The sequence below is a fragment of the Rana temporaria genome, chromosome 3 (assembly GCF_905171775.1).
Source record: "Rana temporaria chromosome 3, aRanTem1.1, whole genome shotgun sequence".
Classification (NCBI taxonomy): domain Eukaryota; kingdom Metazoa; phylum Chordata; class Amphibia; order Anura; family Ranidae; genus Rana; species Rana temporaria.
In genome coordinates this window covers 165,450,082-165,471,912 of record NC_053491.1, presented here as the reverse complement: position 1 = coordinate 165,471,912, position 21,831 = coordinate 165,450,082, and the positions used below count along the sequence as shown (strand labels likewise).

Sequence of the window (21,831 nt, the reverse complement as noted above, 5' to 3'; positions counted from 1 at the left end):
CCTACTGGCCTTAGCCCCCATTCACATCTAGGCGTTTTTACGCCTGTAGCGCTACGCCGCTGCCGCCAGAAGGCTGGAAACACATGTCTCTCTATGGAGATGGTTCACATCTCCACGCCGGACGCCTGACGCCTGCCGCCTGAAAAAAGGTCCCGGACCTTTTTTTCAGGCGTCGTTCGGCTAGGAGATGGGAAGCATCTCCATAGAGGGGGCTCAATCTGGGGCACATCTAGGCGGACAATACCGGCGTTTTGTCGCCGCAAATCGCGGTACAAAACGCCGCTATTTGTACCGCGATTTGCGGCGACAAAACGCTGCGATTTCGTCCGCCTAGATGTGAATGGAGCCTTACCCCGGGCGCTGATTGTGTGGCTGTACAGCTACTCAGGTCACTTTATAGACAATTTCTGCATATACACACACACACACACACACACACACACACACACGTGGGGAGACGCTAGGATTTCTGTACAATGTAGATGATTGGAAGTGTTACATAATACTTTTCGTGCATGCATTGTGCATGTTTACAAATGAACAGCTGTTTTGACAAAACTATTGAACTAAACAGAAAAATGCAGTAGTACATTGATCTCACCTGAATCTAAGAGTTCTTTAACCAACGCCACATTTCCAACAACAAGAGCATTCTTTAATAAATCTTCTTTGCTTTCAGACACCAAATGCTTCTTTATTTGCTATGGATACACAAAACAAATCCTTTTATGGCAAGGTCACAAGAACATATGTAGGAAATTGTACAAAAAAAATGTGTAAAAATGTTGCTCTAATCCAGCAGTCTCCAAACATTTCAAACAAAGGGCCACTTTATTGTCCTTCAGCCTTTAGAAAGGGCCGGATGGTGGCCAGTGGGTGCAGAAAATGTCCCGGGCCCAGCACCAGTAAGAATAAATGTGGCCTCAGGGTTGGTGGTCAGTAGGAGGAGTAGGGCCCCCATCAGTAGGAGGAATAGTATCCCATCATTGATATCAGCAGAAGAAATAGTGCCCCCTTGTTGGTGTCAGTGGAAGGAATAGCGCCTTATATCAGTTGGAGAAATAGTGCCCCAAGGGCCGCATAAAGGCCAACAAAGGGCCACATCTGGCCCTCGGGCCACAGTTTGGAGACCCCTGCTCTAATCCATTCCCGCCACCTCCTCCCAGCCCTTTAAAGTGGAATTCCAGTGAACAAAAACAAAATCTCCCACAGATTTCCATGCTTTCTGACATCCAAATCTGCAATATTCACTTTTTAGTTTTTGAGTGGTTGATTAGATACATCTATCTAATCCAGCCATTCAGAAGCCCTCCTCTCCTGTACCGACAACATCTGATGTGTTCGGATGAAAGTTTCTGCATTCGGTCACTTCCTTGTTCCGTTGTCAGAGCCGATTATGCCAGCTCTCCCCCACTTATTCCCCCCTCCCAATTCCTTTTCTTGCGACGAATGCATGTCACATGCTAGGTTGGTCCCCATCTTCCAGCTAGCCAGCTCTCAGGATTGTGGTCATGTGATGGGGACCGCTGCTAAAAACTAAAAAATAAAATAAAAATAAAAAAGTTAAAGGGGTTGTAAAGGTAAATAAAAAATTCCCTAAATAGCTTCCTTTACCTTAGTGCAGTCCTCCTTCACTTACCTCATCCTTCGATTTTGCTTTTAAATGTCATTATTTCTTCTGAGAAATCCTCACTTCCTGTTCTTCTGTCTGTAACTACACACAGTAATGCAAGGCTTTCTCCCTGGTGTGGAGAAAGCCTCTTGAGAGAGGGGGGGCGAGCAGGAGTGTCAGGACGCCCACTAACACACATCTTTCTCTATCTGCAAAGTAGAGTGTCCTGACACTCCTGCTCGCCCCCTCCCCCCTCAAGAGGCTTTCTCCACACCAGGTAGAAAGCCTTGCATTACTGTGTGTAGTTACAGACAGAAGAACAGGAAGTGAGAATTTCTCAGAAGAAATAATGACATTTAAGAGCAAAATCGAAGGATGAGGTAAGTGAAGGAGGACTGCACTAAGGAAAAAGAAAGCCATTTAGGGAAAATAAAAAAATTACCTTTACAACCCCCCTTTAAGCACTTAAGGACCCACAGAGTTGAAATAATTTTTTTGCTAGAAAATTACTTAGAACCCCCAAACATTACCACCACCTAGAGAATAAAATGGCGGTCGTTGCAATACTTTGTCACACTGTATTTGCGCAGTGGTCTTACAAGCACACTCTTTTTGGGGGAGAAAAATAGGATTTTTTGTACTCACCGTTAAATTCTCTGACGTCCATGGACAGACACAGCTCCTTAAATCTTGACAAGTGGGTTATGTTCCCTGTTTACAGGAGAGGACTAGGCAGAAACATGTTTGTTAATGTAACATGTATTTAATTATCTGGGTTGAACAGCCCAGGGGGCGGTCCCTCCAGACATAACCCTCCTCACTGCAGCATGCAGCCTCAGTTCGTAACAAGCAGTACAAACCTAAAAAGGAGGGGTGGGTGCTGCGTCCGTCCATGGACTCAGAGAAAAGGATTTTACGGGGAGTACAAAAAAAAAAAATCCTATTTTCTCTTATCGTCCATGGACGGACACAGCTCCTTAAATCTTGACAAGTGGGACGTCCCCAAGCAGTGTCAAAAACGAGGGGTGTGAAATAGATCAGTAAAACCAATTTTAACTTCACCCCAAAACAAGCAGAGCTCCTTAACGGAGGAGGTGCAACTTTAAACGGCCGCCTGCAAAAGCTAGCGACCGAAAGCAGCATCAGAAGATGCACTCACATCAACCATGTAAATTTTGGAGAAAACATGAACGGACGACTAAGTCGTCGCCCCGCACACCTGTGACACCGACGCATGATGTCGGAAAAACCCAGGAAGCACCAGGTGCCCTGGTCGAAAGTGCCGTGACCGGAAAAGGGGGGCCCGCCCCCTAAGAGCATAGGCATGTATGACGGTCTGTCAGATCCACGAGACAGGGTGGTCGACGAGACCACTAGGCCCTTTGTGGGCCAGACACTGACACAAAAAAAGGATCAGATCTCTAAAACGGAGCCGCCGAAAGAACACAGCCAAGGCTGAAATCTGCCCCCAAACGGTGCTTTAACCACTTAAGCCCCGGACCAAAATGCTGCCTAAAGACCCAAGGTGTTTTTACAGTTCGGGACTGCGTCGCTTTAACAGACAATTGCGCGGTCATGCGACGTGGCCCCCAAACAAAATTGGCGTCCTTTTTTTCCCCACAAATAGAGCTTTCTTTTGGTGGTATTTGATCACCTCTGCGGTTTTTATTTTTTGCGCTATAAACAAAAATAAAGCGACAATTTTTTAAAAAAATGCAATATTTTTTACTTGTTATAATAAATATCCCCCAAAAACATATATAAAAACATTTTTTTCCCTCAGTTTAGGCCGATACGTATTCTTCGACCTATTTTTAGTAAAAAAAAAAAAAAAAAAAAAAAGATTGTTTTGCGCAAAATTTATAGCGTTTACAAAATAGGGGATAGTTTTATTGCATTTTTATTAATTTTTTTTTTACTACTAATGGCGGCGATCAGCGATTTTTTTCGTGACTGCGACATTATGGCGGACACTTCGGACAATTTTGACACATTTTTGGGACCATTGTCATTTTCACAGCAAAAAATGCATTTAAATTGCATTCTTTATTGTGAAAATGACAGTTGCAGTTTGGGAGTTAACCACAGGGGGCGCTGTAGGAGTTAGGGTGCACCTAGTGTGTGTTTACAACTGTAGGGGAGTGTGGCTGTAGGACTGACGTCATCGATTGTGTCTCCCCTATAAAGGGGATGACACGATCGATGCGCGGCCACAGTGAAGCACGGGGAAGCCGTGTTTACATACAGCTCTCCCCGTTCTTCAGCTCCGGGGAGCGATCGCGACGGAGCGGCTATAAACAAATAGCCGCGCCGTCGTCCCGGATCGCTCCCCGAGCGAACCCGACCGCCGCATGTAGCGGGGGGGGGGGGGGTCTCGATCGGACCCCCCACCCGCTAGAAGGCAAGGACGTACATGAACGCCCATGTGCCTGTACGTGCCATACTGTGGACGTACATTTACATGCGGCGGTCGGGAAGTGGTTAAGCAATTTGAGATCCACTCCAAGCTGTAAAAACAGCAGGACCCTGGCCACCGAGTACGTCCGTGGACATCCCTTCATCTCTTCGCACCAGAGATGTAGGCCTGCCAGGTGCGACTGTAGATCTTTCCGGAAGAAGACTACCGTGCCCTCAGCATGGTTGAGATGACCGAGTCGGACAGACCCCGGTCTCTTAAAGTCTGGCTACCAACAGCCATGTTGAGCAAGTCAGTGACTGTACAACAGGAGAAAGTATAGGACCTCGAGACAGAAGGACCTCTCGCCCTGGTGACCGCCAGGGTACCTCCGCTATGAGGCGCCTGAAATCGGCGTACCGAGGACACAGAGGCCAATCTGGAGTGATTAGAAACATTGGGATCCCCTCAGCCTCCACTCTATGGAGCAGCCGAGGAAGCAACAACGGAAGAACGGCATAAAGCCGCCGATACAGACCCCACTGGACCACCAGCGCGACTTATGCGTCAGTACCAGAGCACTAGACCTGGCCACTAACTTCGACACCCCTGCGGTGGAGACGAGCGGCCAGGAGATCCAGGAGCTATAAGGTCTACTTGGATTTTTTTTAGCAAGGGAAGAATATTAATGTTATAGATATCCCTAAAGTTAGCCGCAAGTTTGATTCCTAGATAGGTAATAGATGAAGTTAGGATGAAAAGCTATTGATTGGGCTTTGAGGGCACACAGTACAATTTGGTATAGAAAACTAGAAATTTATTGAATATGAAATATCATAAAATCAAACAGACGTAAAAACAAATTTAGGTCAGTGACTAATACCACAAGGGTAGTGACAACAATATACAATCTTATTATATACAAGCTTTATCTGACAAGCACAGTTACAAGTATAATGTTGAGTTGTGTATCCCATGTGGTATTTCCGGAGGTTTAATGGAGGCCTTGCTCTACATGTTACGCGCGTTAGCGCTTCCTCAGGAGCATAAGATATTGCATAAAGTAAGTCGCATTGGGGGTAGATAAGCGACAATGGTGTCCTAACCCCACAGTGGCTGAGTGGACAGAGTCTGTCAATCCAGCCTAACGTGGGGATAATATCAAAAAACACATAAAGAAATGTAAGAAAGGGTGATCAGACAGTCAGGTGCTGGTAAGCACTTAAATTCGGATATGGGGATCTGCACGTGCGGTATTTGAGTGCTCAATGTGCTAGGCTAAAGTAGGGTAGATGAAAACATCCAATAAGGCAGTCTTTGGATCCTAGGTATAAATGCCAGAGGATATTATATGATGCTGCCAGAACAGAATCCTGTAGCCTAGACCGCACCTAAATCCACGCGTGTCCCCAGTAAAACGATGACAGCCATGCCGTTAAAGCCAGAGACTTGAAAGCAGGATAAAGAATGGGACCTTGTAACAGGTCCTCTCGCAACGGCAGTCGCCAGGGAGCATCCGACACTAGTTTTACCAGGTCGGCGTACCAAGGACGCCGAGGCAGCTATGACTAAGCACTAGTTTCAGTGCGAAACACGTCAGTCAGGTTTTTATTTTATTTTGCTGTGACTTGTAGTGCTGTCACTTTAATAAAGGCTACAATTTGTTCAGAGTGCAGCTGTTCAGAGAATTTTTGTTCCTGCTTTGCCAATTCAAGGCAATTAGGATCACCAGAATCCCCTCGGTCTCCACTCTGTGGAGCATACGAGCAAGCAGTTTTGAAAGTGAAACGCGTCAGCTGTCCTAGGTTCCGTTGCTGCAATTTGTAGTGCCCGTTTCCAGTTTCTTTACATTAAAGTTATGTTGGATTGGAGTGCGGCTGTCCTCATCATCTTTTGTTCTTAATTGCCATGTGCATTGCTACCCTCAGTTCCTGAGAAAATTTGCACCCTACAAGACCTGCCTGGAGCAGCAATCTGTCTCTTTACTGTTCCCATGGGGCTACCGACGCATCTGTGGCGTCCGCCCAAAAGGTCCTTTGACCGGGCCACAAACCTCAATACCTTCCGATTGAGTCGAGAAGCTAGGAGGTCCACGTCTGGCGTGCCACATCTCAGGCAGAGGAGCCGAGACACATCCGGGTGCAGTGAGCATTCTCCTTGGTCCAGCATCTTGCGACCTATGTTGTCCGCCTGCCAGTTTTCTACGCCCGGAATGTAGATGGCCGATAGAGTCGGCACGCTCCCTTCTGCCCACCGCAGGATGTGAGCGACCCCCAATGCTGCAGCCAAGCTTCTTGTTCCCCCTTGAGGGTTGACATACGCCACAGACGTGGCGTTGTCCGACTAAATCCTGACCGGACTCCCCTGTAGCCTCTGTGACCCTGTGGAGAGGCACTGCCTGTTCGCCTGAAGTTCCATGACATTGATCGGCAGGCGGGATTCTTCCTGTGTCCAGTAAACCTTGTGTCGACTGAACCCCCGAAACACCCCACCAACTGGTCAGGCTGGCGTCCGTAGTGATCACTGTCCAGTGAAAGGGAAGGAAGGAGCGACTTTTCGGACTGAATGGCCGGAGAACTCAGCCACCCGACCAGGGAAGCCCTGACTAGTTGGCTTACCTGGATTTAAAAATCCAGGGGCAGCTGGGATTTGTCCCATATGGACAGTAGGGGTGCAACGGATCATGCCCGATCCGTACGGGCCGACCTGTTCGGATCGGCACAGATTGCGATCCGCAGAGCGCACCGCCACCGCGGCCTTAGGAAATGCCGCGGCTTTGGCCTAGCTCTGGAGCGATCGGCCATCTTGGTACACCCGGCGGCGGTGCGCGCTGACGTCATCACCCCTCCCTCTGCTCGGGGATCTTTTATTCTGCAAGAGCGCGCTGTCTGCATGCAACCGAACCGAGTACAGTGAGACTGAGTAGTACAGCGAGTCGATTCATGTTGGCTATATTACAGTGGGAAAAATGGCTATACATATACAGTGTACTGTTACTGAGTTTACTAGTGTGGGGGCCGGGGCAATGTTGGCTATTATTACAGTGTGGGAAAAATGGCTATTACAGTGTTACTTTTTTTTTTTTTTTTTTTTTTTACTGATCCGAAAATGATCCGATCCGTGACTCCTGATCCAAGGATCGATCCGATCCGTAAGTTTTTTGATCCGTTGCACCCCTAATGGACAGAATCTCCTTCAGCAGAACTCTAGTGTGGAATTGAGCATACGGTACAGCCTCCATGGATGCTTACCATGAGACCCAGGACTTGCGTGCAAAAGCAGAGCGACGACCATATGCAGGATGCCAACAGCTTCACCGCAGCCTGAAGAGCCTGCAATTTTTCCAAAGGGAGAAGACTCTCGCCTCTGAGTCTAGAATCAATCCAAGAATTGGTGGCAACACCGACTTCTGGAAGTTCGGCACCCAGCCAAATTCTCAGGGGGTTGATTGGCGAATGCCACATCCTCCCAATACTGAGGCGGAAGCAGCCCTCATGAGGAGGTCGTCCAAGTAGCCCACGATAGCAATTCCTCACTGTCTCAGCAAGACCAGATCAGGGCGAGTGAGCACCTTGGTGAAAACCCTTGGCGCCGACGTAGGGCCCAAGGGGAGAGCCACCAAGTGATAGTGGTATTACCCGACCACGAAGCGCAGGAACCTCCGATGCCTGACAAAAATGGGGACATATAAATATGCGTCCTTGATGTCCAGGGGTGCCAGAAAATCCCCCGGATGGAGTGCAGCGACCACAGAGCGAACCGATTCCATCCTAAATTTTATAATCTGTACAAAGGCGGTGAGGGCCTTGAGGTCCAGGATTGGACGGACTCCGTCAGTCTTTGGCACCACAAACAGATTCGAGTAAAATCCCTGAAACCTTTCCTGCAGCGGCACAGGTATGCTTAACCCCGCATTTCAGCAGTCCTGTACAGCCCTCTTTAGGGCGTCCCGACGAGTCGGAAGGAGAGGAAGGTTTGAGGGAAAGAATCCGTGTGGTGGACAAGAAAGAAACTCTCTTGTACCCTGAAGAAACCACCTCGCAACCCACTGGTCAGAAAGCAGGGAGGCCCACCGAGCTGCAAACTTACGAAGACATCCCCCCATCCAAGAGATGGGCGGGGGCAAACCTTGTTTGGCTTGTGAACCCAGGGACTCTTCTGTCCCTCAGCAGGACCCTTGTTGACCTGGGAACGCCTACCTGCGGTTCCTGACCGACGAAGATACTGCTTCTGCACGGAAAAGGAGGGCCCTGGTCTACAGCATGGCTCCTTACAATTTCTGGCCTGAGGGAGGAGAGTGCTCTTACTAGAGGTCGACCGATATATCGGGCCGATATTGAGTCATTTTGGAGAAATCGGCATCGGCCGATTATCCAAATGTGGCCGATATTTAGCAGATCTGCATCAGCAGAGTGTGGAGAAGGAAGGAGGAACATGGGGTTCCCCCTCCCTTCTCCACACTGTCTGCAGAGCAGTGCCGTGTGTGTGAAACACTAAGGAGATAGAGAATGGAGCTGTCGGACTGACGTCGGGGTGGGCGGGACTCAGCTGTCCAATACCAGCCAATGGGATGAGATCATTGGCTGGATAGCTGCCGAGTCCCACCCACCCCGGGTCACGCCCACCTTCAACATCACGATGAATCTGAGCTCCTCTCTCTCTCTGCTCTCACAGCACATAATGTAGCTGATAATGTGTGAAACTATCTTCATACAGGTTCACATGGTGCTGCAGAGAGAGGAGCTCAGATTCATCGTGATGTTGAAGGTGGGCGGGACTCAGCAGCTATCCAGCCAATGATCTCATCCCATTGGCTGGTGGACAGCTGAGCCCCGCCCAACCCGGGTCCCGCCCACCTTCAACATCACAATGAATCTGAGCTCCTCTCTCTGCAGCACCATGTGAAACTGTATAGAGAGTTTCACACATTATCCGCTACATTATGTGCTGTGAAACCTGCCAGTGCCATCTGCTAATGCCAACCAGCCAGTGCCACCTGCCAATGCCAGCCAGTGCCACCTGCCAATGCCATCCAGTGCCACCTGCCAATGCCATCCAGTGCCACCTGCCAACGCCATCCAGTGCCACCTGCCAACGCCATCCAGTGCCACCTGCCAACGCCATCCAGTGCCACCTGCCAACGCCATCCAGTGCCACCTGCCAATGCCATCCAGTGCCACCTGCCAATGCCATCCAGTGCCACCTGCCAACGCCATCCAGTGCCACCTGCCAACGCCATCCAGTGCCACCTGCCAACGCCATCCAGTGCCACCTGCCAACGCCATCCAGTGCCACCTGCCAATGCCATCCAGTGCCACCTGCCAATGCCATCCAGTGCCACCTGCCAACGCCATCCAGTGCCACCTGCCAACGCCATCCAGTGCCACCTGCCAACGCCATCCAGTGCCACCTGCCAACGCCATCCAGTGCCACCTGCCAACGCCATCCAGTGCCACCTGCCAACGCCAACTAATGCCATCCAGTGCCACCTGCCAGTGCCAACTAATGCCATCCAGTGCCACCTGCCAGTGCCAACTAATGCCATCCAGTGCCACCTGCCAAGGCCATCCAGTGCCACCTGCCAATGCCAACCAGTGCCATCTGCCAGTGCTAACTATTGCCAATTAGTGCCACCTGCCAGTACCATCCAGTGCCACATGCCAATTAGTGCCACCTGCCAGTGCCATTCAGTGCCACCTGCCAGTGCCATTCAGTGCCACCTGCCAGTGCCATTCAGTGCCACCTGCCAGTGCCATTCAGTGCCACCTGCCAGTGCCATTCAGTGCCACCTGCCAGTGCCATTCAGTGCCACCTGCCAGTGCCATTCAGTGCCACCTGCCAGTGCCATTCAGTGCCACCTGCCAGTGCCACCTGCCAATCAGTGCCATCTGCTATTGCCAATTGGTTCCATCCAGTGCAACCTGCCAGTGCCAATTAGCGCCACCTGCCAAAAAATAAAAATCGGCCTAAAATATCGGCCGCAAAAATCGGCATCATATATCGGCCATCGGCCGCCCCAAATTCTAAATATCGGCATCGATATCGGCCAGAGAAAAACCCATATCGGTCGACCTCTAGCTCTTACCCCCAGTGACATCCTCAAAAATGTCATCCAGTGAGGCTCCAGATAGCCTCCCTACCTTTAAAGGCAAGTCCACCAGAGCCTTCTTGGAAGTCTGGTCCGTGGACCAGCCTATTTGCCAAATCAGGCACCGCAGCACCACCGCAGATACTGAGGCTCTGGAAATCAAGGGAGCTGCATCAAAGGCTGCCTCGCAGACACACACAAGGCCATGCACCAACTGGTCAGCCAGTTCTACGCAGCCTGAGGGAGCATGATGCTCCTCCAACGCCTGGTGCAATATATTTACCCATTCAGCGAGTGTCAGTAACACCAGTGCCGCAGCCAACATAGGCCGCAATGCTGATCCCTGCATGGAGAACCTGGACCGGTCAACCGCTTCGGACCTAATATCTGTAGGGTCCTTAAATGCAGGGGTCTCCTCAACCGGAAAAGTGGTTAATTTGTATAACAGACACCGGGAGGTCCACAACTGGGGGAGATACCCTTTTGAGGAGAGCCTTCTAAAAACTGGGCAACGAACCGCCATGCGTTTTTGGGACCGAAAAGGTCCTCTGCGGTCACTCCCATTCCTTGTATATGGACTTATCAAAATAAGTCACATAAGGAAAAACTTTTCAGTGCGGGCCGGCTTGAGGGACGCAAAAGGGACCGACGCCTCAGCAGATTCCCCAGCAGTATCCACCAGCTTAAGAGTATCCCGCATTGCTGATAAGTGCACCAACAAGTTCCTTGTCCTGCGTGGACCCGGACATGGAGTCCTCCATACTCTCCGAATGGTCCTGGTCAGCAGACTCTGCCCCATCAAAGAAGGGGGCCTGTGCCACAGCCAGGCCTAAGTCTCAGAGGTGAACTGCGCTGTCCGCGCCGTTTAGAAAGCCACTTCAGTACTAGAGGCCAAAACTTGTGTAAAAAACACACAAAGATGGCTGCCGTACGCCTCAGAGAAAAGGAGCGCGAGCTTCCAGAAAATGGCCGCCCGCAGTAACTATCTGCACCACAGCGCGGCCACAGCAAAATGGCCGCCAGCTGTAGTACATACAGTAGCGCGGCTACAAGAAAATGGCGCCAAGCGTCCTGAGGCGGACTAGAAGGCCGCTATACCGCAGTGGCCCCCGAGCGGAGGCCCACAAAAGTCGGACAACCCATAGTGAGAATGGACACACCCACAACCCCCAGCCAGGACCCAGAGCCCCCCTCTCCCCCCAGGCACACACAGCAGCAGGCCCCACAATGCATGGGGAGGAAAAAAAAAAAAATAAATAAAAAAAGGACAGGGGAGAGGAAAGGGAGGACAGAAGACCCCCTAATCGACCCCCCCCCCCCAGGAATGCCCAGCTGTTCCATCTTGTAGAGACAGGAGGAACCTTACTTACCCATCTATGGGAGGCCTTTCTTCTGCGTTCCTGACAGACCCACAGCTGAGCAGTATGGAGTGGCTCTCGGCCACGGTTCACTGTGACTTAGACAGCAGTAGCGCAGTCATATGTGAACCCTGGAGCATATAGCTCACCGGCCACCCCTGGAGCAAACGGGCATGTCGTGGCCAACCCAGCGCATAGCTAAGGCCTGCTCACGCTCGATGGCCGGGCTGGGGGGGGGGGGACTACAAGGATCTATATTATCCAGCCTGTCACCCAGCCGGCAGTTGATAGATCTCAGGATCAAAAAATGTAAAGAAAATAAAAGATTAAAAAAAGTTCTTCAGGACCATGGGCCCAAAGGGAGCCAGGTACTTGTCTACTAGGCAGAAAAAAAAAACTGAGCTGCCGACTGCAGTGTGAGGGGTTATGACCAGAGGGACTGCTCCCTGGGCGGGGCTGTTCAGCTTTGCTAAAGTTACATGTTTTAAATGTCTAACACAGGGATCCTCAAACTACGGCCCTCCAGCTGTTGCAGAACTACACATCCCATGAGGCATTGTAAAACTCTGACATTCACAGACATGACTAGGCATGATGGGAATTGTAGTTCCTGAACAACTGGAGGGCCGTAGTTTGAAGACCCATGGTCTAACATGTCTGACTAGTGCTCTCCTAGTAGACGGATCATAACTCACAAGTCAAGAATATAAGGAGCCGTGTCCGTCCAAGGACGAAAGAGAAATCACATTTTCCTTTCTCATACATCCTGGGACACAGTGTGATCCTCGGATCTCTGTAGATCTAGACAAACCTTGACTGCCCGGACAACGTCCAAAGAGTGCAGTCGTCTTTCTGCCGAACGAGGCCGAGAGAGAGAAAAAAAAAAAAAGTTAAAATAATGTCCTGATTTAAATGAAAGGCTGACACCACTTTGGCAAAAAGGATGGAATAGGTTGTAACACGACCATGTCATGGTGAAGGATTAAATACGGTTCCCTGCATGACAGGGCCATCAACTCCGACACCCTCCTAGCTGAGGTGATGGCCATCAGGAAGGCTAGCTTGCGTGACAGCAAGTCTAATGGAATTTCCTTAATAGGTTCAAATGGTTGTTTCTGTAACACAGACTGCACCAAGTTCAAGTCCCAAGGACACATAGGTCCTTTGGAAGAATACTGATAGGGCCAAAACTTGACCTCGGTTGTAGAAATCAAACTGGCTGAGTACAATCACACTGTAGAAAAATACAATTCTCCCAGTCACGTATTTCTGTGGATGTAATTTTTTGGCTTCACACCAAGTAATAAAAGTCTTCCAGACCTTATGCTAGATCTTCCTAGTGACAACTTTTCTAGCATTTCACTAGGGTATACACCACTGGTCCCAAGATGCTACGGTCCTTTAACACCCTGGCTTCAATAGCCATGCCATCAAAATTAGAGACTTTAAATTGGGGTGGAATATAGGACCTTGAGACAGTAGATCGGGGCGCCATGGAAGCGTCCATGGCCCATCTATTGTCAGTGTCACAATCTCCGGGGACCAAGGCCTTCTGGGCTAGGCTGGCGCCACCAGAACGACTGAACTCCCTCTCTCTGAATCCTACACCACAATGTTGAAGGAGAGGGACCGGATAGAAAGCATAAACCAGGGAGTATTGGCTCCATGGAACTACCAGAGCGTCTGCTCTGATTGCCAAAGGATCCCTTGTTCAGGACACAAACTGCTGTTGCTTGTTGTTGAACCTGGATGCCAGTAGGTCGACCTCTGGCCATCCCCAATGTTGGCAAATTTCCTGGAACCCCCCCTGGGTGTAGGGACCATTCCTCCGGGCAGATCTGCTGGCAGCTGATATAATTCTGCCTTCCAGTTCTCTACTCCCAGGATCTGGGATATAGGATCGGCACATGTCCCTCTGTCCAGGCTAGTCTGTAGTTCACCTCCTTCAGAGCTGAACGACTCCTGGTACCGCCTTGGTGGTTTACATTGGCCACTGCAGTGGCATTGTCAGACTGAACCCCGATAGCGTAGTCCTGATGCTCCATCGTCAAGGACTGTAGGGCCACTCGCACTGCCCGTAACTCCAGGACGTTGATGGGTAGGATCTGTCCTTGACCATTTCCCTATGAGCCCCTCCAGGGTCGCTCCCCAGCCTGAGAGACTGACATCTAGTCAGCACTTTCCAAGTACCTGGGAGAAAGGACTTTCCCTTTCACAGGTCCTGATCCTACAACCACCAGTTTAGGCTTAAACGTGCCTGAGGAGATAGCGCATTGGATAATCCAGGGCTTGTCCTCTCCTGTTCCAAGCCAACAAGATGTCTTGTTGAGAGGCCTGAAATGGAACTGGGCATAGGGCACGCCTCGAAGGAGGATACCATCCTCCCTAGAAGACTCATACAGAGGTGAATGGAGGGTTGACCGGTGCTCCTTATCTGACACACCCCATTCTTCAGGGCACAGATCCCTGCGGGTGACAAGAATACTCTTGCTTGGACCGTATCTAGGATCAGACCTATATATTTTAGACCCTGAGCTGGTCTCAAGGTTGACCTTTCGGTATTAATGATTCAGCCTAAGCTTTCCAATACTGCACTGTACATGTTATGCTCTGTTCTAGAGCCTGTAGTGAGTGATCTCTGAGAAGGAGGTCATCCAGATACCCGAGCACCAAAATCCCTTGGGCCCTCAAAAGACCCAGTACTGGTGCTAGGACCTTTGTGAACACCAGGGGAGCTGTAGCAAGCTCGAAGGGTAAAAGCCACAAACTGAAAATGACGTTCCTCTACTGCAAGTCGCAGGAACTTCTGATAAGGTTGAAAGATAGGCACGCCTAAATACGCATCCTTTATATCGATGATGGCAATATTGATTCATTGAAAATGCGGGTAGTGCGGGGGGGGGGGGGGGGTGAAGTCACGCAGTATCTCGCCAAGCAGATAAACGCTGCGACTCCCCGTGCACCATCCCAGAGTGAGCATGAGCTTGACCTGAGCTTCAGCTGGAAAACTGACTCTGGAGGTTAATGCCTGCCTGTGCCCATTTGCCTACCCGGCTTGGTCCAGTTTCAAGGGGCTTCAGGTCTATCCAACCAATCCTAACCCTGCTGGATCCTCTGTGGCATGGAGGGATAGGATGGGGCGATGAGAATTAATGGACCAGCTACCTTGTGACATGGCATTGAGGCACTGCAGTTGTTTGGCCTCCTGTCTGCCCGCTTGATCGTGAGTCTGCTCCCCGTCAGTGAGAGAGGCGGGGAGCGCCTGCAGCGGGAAAGTCTGAGCAGAGGCGAGAACGGAGGTCAGGCTGGAGAGGGAAGGGAACCCACGACCATGGGTGGTCAGTCCTCTAGAACCCCCCCTCCTCCTCTGGAAAACGTCATGGATTGCTGGGAGCTGAGCCTCGATCGGCGTTATAGTGCAGCTGGTCTAATCACAGAGAGACTGAGGATTTGGCTGGAGGTATGAGAAATCAGTTGTAATCCAGAATAAGGGGCAGGTGTAAGGTTAGAATCCAAGAATGACCATTGCTGGGGAGAGCTGATTGAACATTATATCGTTCGCCCATGTATGAGATGTTCAAATTACAGTCCGATTGTATATGCTGGATTAGATGTACCATCTGCAGATGTAAAGGCGTATTTACAGCCATTCAAGGAATCTTACATATCGGAGAGCTATTTATTACTTGCCACTCAGCAGCAGTGACAGTACTTCAGATAAGTAAAGTAGCTTGATATTAATTGGCATTACTATCTGCATTTTTTTGTACTATATCTGCACCTTACCTGCATCCATAATCGTATAACCATTTGCAAATCCTCCCGCATATCTGCCTGTGTTTGGACTTGTATATTCATTTGTATAACTTGTACATTTGCACAATTATGTGCACATTTATTTGCACTTTACTAGATTTAATTTACAAATAATGTGTAAGTATAGTTTATAGAAATTTATATTATATACACACTGTAACAGGAGTGACTTTTGGGCACAGATTGAGCCAGAAGTTGGGGGACATTACTGATAGCTCATATTGCAGGAGATATTGCAAAGTGTTGGTTTATTCTATGACTCATCTCTCTGTGTAGACTGTTGACATGCTAATTGAGTCTGGTCCAGGATCTCTCATGATGTATGCTAAATACTGTTGTGTGTGTGGAATGGAACTTGTCAAGCTGTATGCAAAGACAGAACGTCTGTCTAAAGATGTGGATTGAGGGGTATTCATTGTGTGAGGGTGTTTTGTTTGAATTCTGTTAATGAAGGAATGTGATTAGGTCATGATAATTATAGCCCGGCGCTGAGATGTCTGGAATGTTTAGCAATTAGCCATCTGAAGGTGTATTGAAGCCCCCCCAGAGTGTGAGGTGTGGGTGGAGAGTTTGATTGTTCCTTTCATGCTTAAACTGTATATAAACTTGAGAGCTAGCCATTAAAGTTGTCTTTCATTTGAAACCAGAACAGAGCTGTGTGTCTCGTTTCTGGGGGGGATTCTTATGGGTCGTGTTCGTTTGCCTGATTGTGGAGTGTCGATAAGCTGTCTTGGGTGGAATGGAATATCGTGAACGGATTTAACCCCTGTCCCATTTGGGGTTCCGTTACACACACACAAATATAATACATACATACATACATACATATATATATACACACACACACACACACACACAAATAATATATGCTCTGTAATTCACACATAACTCTTGACACTTTAGGGTAGTAACACTAGGGGAGGGAAAGAGCTATCGAACACGTAAAAAAAAAAAAAAAAATTCAACGGGGAAGTAGAGGATATCATGTGGAGTCATAGCACCACTATGGCATTCCGACCTCTGCTGGAACAAAATTTTTCCGACCGGTCCCCCGTGAATTTTAGTTCAGTACCGCTGACTTAGAAGATATTGTGAAAGATAGGTAGTATGTGTAAAATACGCATCCTTTATATCGATGGAGGCTAAATACAAAAATAAATTTAAAAAAAATCTTCCACCTGGAACGAGGCTACAACTGAGCGGACAAACTTCATCCAAAAGGACTGGATTAGTAGATACTGATTCAGGGGATCTTAGTTCCAGAAATTTGCACCGTTTGGTGCTTAATGGTAAAACAGGTTCGCTCCTTTGGATACAGGAACCTGTACAATCACTCCCTGATGCACTAAATGATGTACTGCCTGAAGCAAAAAAAAAATTTGGAGGCTCCAGGTGAGCGCTGGATCTTAAAAACCTCTGAGGGGAAACCCCCCCGCAACTCTAGCTTGTAACAGCGGAATATAATTGAGATGACCCACTCGTCCTGAATTATTGTTCTCCAAATGTTCGCAAAGTGCAGCAGCCTTTCCTCCACCCGATAGTGGGGGGCGTCTTCTCAAAAGGTGGGCCTGGTGCTGGATTTAGAAGAATCTGGGACCCAGGGCTTTTATGGCCTAAGACTTGCGACTTGCCCCTGGCTCTAGCGCCCTGCTGGCAGCGAACTGCCTTGGCAATGAGACATTAGAGGAAGTAGTCATTGAAGTTTTAACCTCTTCCATACAGGGCTTTTATACACACCTCCATACCGGGCCTATTCTGGCACTTCTCTCCTACATGTACAAATCATAATTTTTTTGCTAGAAAATTACGCAGAACCCCCAAACATTATATATGTTTTTTTAGCAGACACCCTAGGGAATAAAACAACGGTCATTGAAACCTTTTATCTTGCACGGTATTTGCGCAATAATTTTTCAAATGCCTTTTTTTGGGAAAAAAATGTTTCAAGAATTAAAAAAACAACAAAACAGTAAAGTTAGCCCAATTTTTTTGTAAAATATGAAAGATGATGTTACACCGAGTAAATAGATACCCAACATGTCACGCTTTAAAATTGCGCACACTCATGGAATGGCGCCAAACTTCGGTACTTAAAAATCTCCATAGGCAATGCTTTGAAATTTTTTACAGGTTACCAGTTTAGATTTACAGAGGAGATCTAGTGCTAGAATTGTTGCTGGCACTCTAGCGCACGCGGCGATACCTCACATATGTGGTTTAAACGGCGTTTACATATGTCGGCTGGACTTGCGTGTGCGTTCGCTTCTGCGCGCAAGCTACTGGGGACAGGGGCGTTATTCCTATTACAAGGAATGTAATAATCCCTTGTAATAGGAATTTGTGCGACAGGTACTCTTTATGGAGAGATGCGGGGTCAATAAGACCCCACATCTCTCCTCCAGGCCTGAAAGCATGAAATCGGTGAAAAAAAATTCACCGATCTCATGTTTACTGTTGCTTAGCAGCCGCAATCGCGGCTTTGTTTACTTACGGGGACCCGGGCGTGACGTCATCACATCGCGCCCGGGTCCTCCGATGGTCATAGAGATGACTGGTGACCATCTGGTCACCAGTCATCTCTATGCTTCCTGCGAGCGCCGGACGATTCGTTCTCCGGGCCCCCGATGGCACGGGAGAGCCCGGAGAAGCACCGGATGGCGGCGGGAGGGGGGGATGTCCCCTCCCGCCGCCTGTAAGAACGATCTAGCGGCGGAACCGCCGCTATGATTGTTCTTACGTTGTGCAGAATCGCCGGCACAAGAGAAGGATATCTGAATGATGCCTCTCTCTGCAGGCATCATTCAGATATCCCCCCACAAAGCCCAGGACGTCATATGACGTCCACTCTGAACGGCAGAGGTTCTTTGTGGACGTCATTTTACTATGGGCCGGTAGGGAAGTGGTTAAACAAGGCACGCCTGGTGCTTTTCTTCACAGGAAGTAGAAAACTCATCCAAATGATCACCAATAAACATTTCCCCTGAAAAGGGAAACCTGCCAATAGCTTTTCATAAAGGAAGCTCAGCTGACCAGTTCTTAAGCCACAAAAGTGTGTGCACCTGTACAGACAAGAGAGACAAACTTTTGATCGGGGTCATTTGGGTAGTTTCTGTTTTCATTATGATTCGTATTTGTTAAAAAAAAATGGACAATAAGTAAAATTCTGCAGGGTATGTAAACTTATGAGCACAACTATATATATTTATGTCTTCACACTGGTACATTGCACTTCCATTGTGGTGTTAAAAATTCTGCTTGTTGCATTTTTGGTCAAAAAAACAACTTCCCATTGAAAACGCAGCAAGAACGCACCTGTGTTTTTGATGCAGTTGAGTCACGTGAACTACGAAAACACACCATAAACAGTTTTGGTGCAATTAATCTGCACCTTTTTCTCTTATTTGCAAAATGTCAAGAACACCATTCTCGGTTGATGAAATTTAGGTGCATCTCTAATTTTTATAATTTTTTCGCACAGCTTTCTTTTGGTGGTATTTAAAGTGGAGTTCAACCCAAAAATGTAACTTCCGCTTTAAAGGGGTTGTAAAGGTTTGTTTTTATTTTCTAAATAGGTTCCTTTAACCACTTCCTTACTGGGCACATATACCCCTTCCTGACCAGGTGAAATTTCAGCTTGTGGCACTGCGTCACTTTAACTGACAATTGCGCGGTCGTGCGACGTGGCTTCCAAACAAAATTGACGGCCTTTTTTCCCCACAAATAGAGCTTTCTTTTGGTGGTATTTGATCGCCTCTGCGGTTTTTATTTTTTGTGCTATAAACAAAAATAGAACGACAATTTTGAAAAAAAAAACAATATTTTTTACTTGTTGCTGTAATAAATGGCCCAATTTTTTAAAAAAAACATTTTTCTTCTCAGTCTAGGCGATACGTATTCTTCTACATATTTTTGGTAAAAAAAAAAAATCGCAAGAAGAGTATGGTTTGCGCAAAAGTTATTGCGCTTACAAAATAGGGGACAGAATTATTATTTTTTATTGTTTTTTTTTTTTTTACTACTAATGGCGGCGATCAGCATTTTTTTCGTGACTGCGACATTATGGCGGACACATCGGACACTTTTGACGCCATTCACATTTATACAGCGATCAGTGCTATAAATATGCACTAATTACTGTATAAATGTTACTGGCATTGAAGGGGTTAACACTATGGGGTGAGGAATGGGTTAAATGTGTACCCTGAATTGTGTTCTAACTGTGGGGGAAGGGGGGTGACTGGGGGAGGTACCGATGCTGTGTCCCTATGTACAAGGGACACAGATCGGTCTCCTCTCTCCCCTGACAGGACGTGGAGCTCTGTGTTTACACACAGAGCTCCACGTCTTGTCCCTGCAGCCGCCGATCCCGAGTGCTTGGCGGACATCACGGCCGCCAGGCACTCGCATAGGCATCTCAGCGATGCGGCGAGTACCCCTGACTGCGCGCGCAGGCCGTATAAACACGGCCAGTTAGAGATTTAGAACCACCCTGTGGCCGTGAAAAGACGTACGGCCGTCGGGTAGTGGTTAAGCTAGTGCATTGTTGGTTCACTTACCTTTCCCTTCTAAATGTTTATTTTCTTTGTCTGAATTTCTCACTTCCTGTTTCTCCTCAGTAAGCTTGCCCCATCATCCGAGCTGTTCTGGCTGGGGGGGGGGGGGGGGGGGGGTAGTCAGACAGAACAGCTTACCGAGGAGGAACAAGTGAGAAATTCAGACAAAGGAAAAAAAAAAACATTTAGAAGGGAAATCAAAGGAAAAGGTAAGTGAACCAACAATGCACTAGCTTAAAGGGGTTGTAAAGGAAAACATTTTTTTCATAATAAGCATCCTTTAGCTGCAGACATTCCTCTTTTCACTTCCTCATTGTTCGTTTTTACTCAGAAGGCTGGTTATAGACACGTCCTCCATTAATTCTGAGCAAGAAGCTGCTCTCAGAAGAAGATCGTCTAAGTAGCCCACAATGGCAATGCCTCGCTGTCTCAGCAAAGCTAGGATCGGCGCAAGCACCTTGGTGAAAACTCTTGGTGCTGACGCCAGGCCAAAAGGGAGGACCACAAACTGATAGTGATCCTCTCCGATCGCAAAACGCAGAAACCTCTGGTGACTTGCGCAGATTGGGACATGCAAGTATGCATCCTTGATGTCCAAGGACGCTAGAAAGTCCCCTGTGTGGAGCGCAGCTACCACCGAGCGAATCGATTCCATGCGACATTCCTTACTTTCACAAAGACATTCAGAGCCTCGAGATTCAGGATCGGATAGACCCCGTCGTTCTTCGGGACCACAAACAGATTCGAATAAAAACCCTGAAACCTCTCGTCCTGCGGAATGGGTAAAATTACTCTGCAACCTAGCAAGTCCCTTACTGCCCCCAACAGGGCAGCCCGACGAGCCGGTAGGAGAGGGAGACTTGAGGGAAAGAATCTATTCGGGGGATAGGAAAGAAACTATCTTGTACCCCGAAGAGACCACCTCGCAGACCCATTGGTCGGAGAGCAGAGATGTCCACCTAGTCGTGAACCTGCAAAGCCATCCCCCCACCCATGAGTCGGGCGGGGGCATGCCTTCATGCAGTTGCGGGCTTGGGTGCCGGCTTGTTCGGCTTCCGCACCCAGGGACGTTTCTGTCCCCCAGTTGAGCCCTTGTCGGTCTGGGAGGGTTTACCCGCGGGCCCTGACTGACGAAAATACCGCTTCTGTGTGGGGAAAAGAAGGACCCGGCTTACGGCGGGGTTCCTTCCCCTTGGAGGGCTGAGGGAGGAGAGTGCTCTTCCCTCCCGTGACATCCTTGATAATGTCATCTAGTGAAGACCCAAAAAGCCTCCCACCCTTGGGTAAATCCGCCAGGGCTTTCTTAAGAGGCCTGGTCCACAGACCAGCATTTCAGCCAAAGCAGGCGGCGTAAAACCACCGCCGAAACAGAAGCCCTGGATATCAAGGGTGCTGCATCTAGTGAAGCATCACAAACACAGACAAGGCCCTGAACCAGCTGGTCAGCCAGTCTAATAACTTTGGATGGGAGTTTGTGCTCCTCCGCGGTCTGGCGCAAAACCTTTGCCCACTCAGTAAGTGTCCGAGACACCAGGGTAGTGGCCACAATAGGCCGCAAGGCAGACTCCAACATGGTAAACATGGAACGGGTCAGTGCTTCGGATCTTCTATCAGTCTGATCCTTAAAAGCAGGGGTTCCCTCTATAGGGAGAGCGGTCACCTTCTTTAACTGGGCAACCGGAGGGTCCAGCACCGGAGAAGTCCACTTTTTTTTTTTTTTTAAAGGTTCTCCTCAAAAGGGTACCGAGCCGCCAGGCGGTGAGGGACTACAAAAGCCTTCAGCGGCTTTTCCCATTCCGCATCAATGAATTTATCAAAGAAGGAAACATAAGGAAAAACCTTAACCACTTGCCGACCCGCTCCTGTACATTTACATCGGCAGAATGGCACGGACAGGCACAATCACGTACCTGTACGTCCTCTGCTCGACGTGGGTCGGGGGTCCGATCGGGAACCCCCCCCCCCCCCGGTACATTCCGCGGGTCGGTACGCTGCAGAAGCGATCCGAG

General features: G+C 48.8%; 1 protein-coding gene across 2 annotated transcripts in view; it reads right to left on the bottom strand.

Moving 5' to 3' along the window:
- Positions 1–21,831, bottom strand: part of ASZ1 (ankyrin repeat, SAM and basic leucine zipper domain containing 1) — a 479,027-nt gene that overhangs the window by 439,198 nt on the left and 17,998 nt on the right. Inside the window, exon 2 of one of the 2 annotated variants that reach the window (XM_040343761.1) lies at positions 602–701. The exons of the other annotated variant lie outside the window; for it this stretch is intronic. Coding sequence (XP_040199695.1) covers positions 602–701 — 100 coding nt within the window. The remainder of the gene's footprint in view (positions 1–601; positions 702–21,831) is intronic. 2 annotated transcript variants of the gene reach the window in all.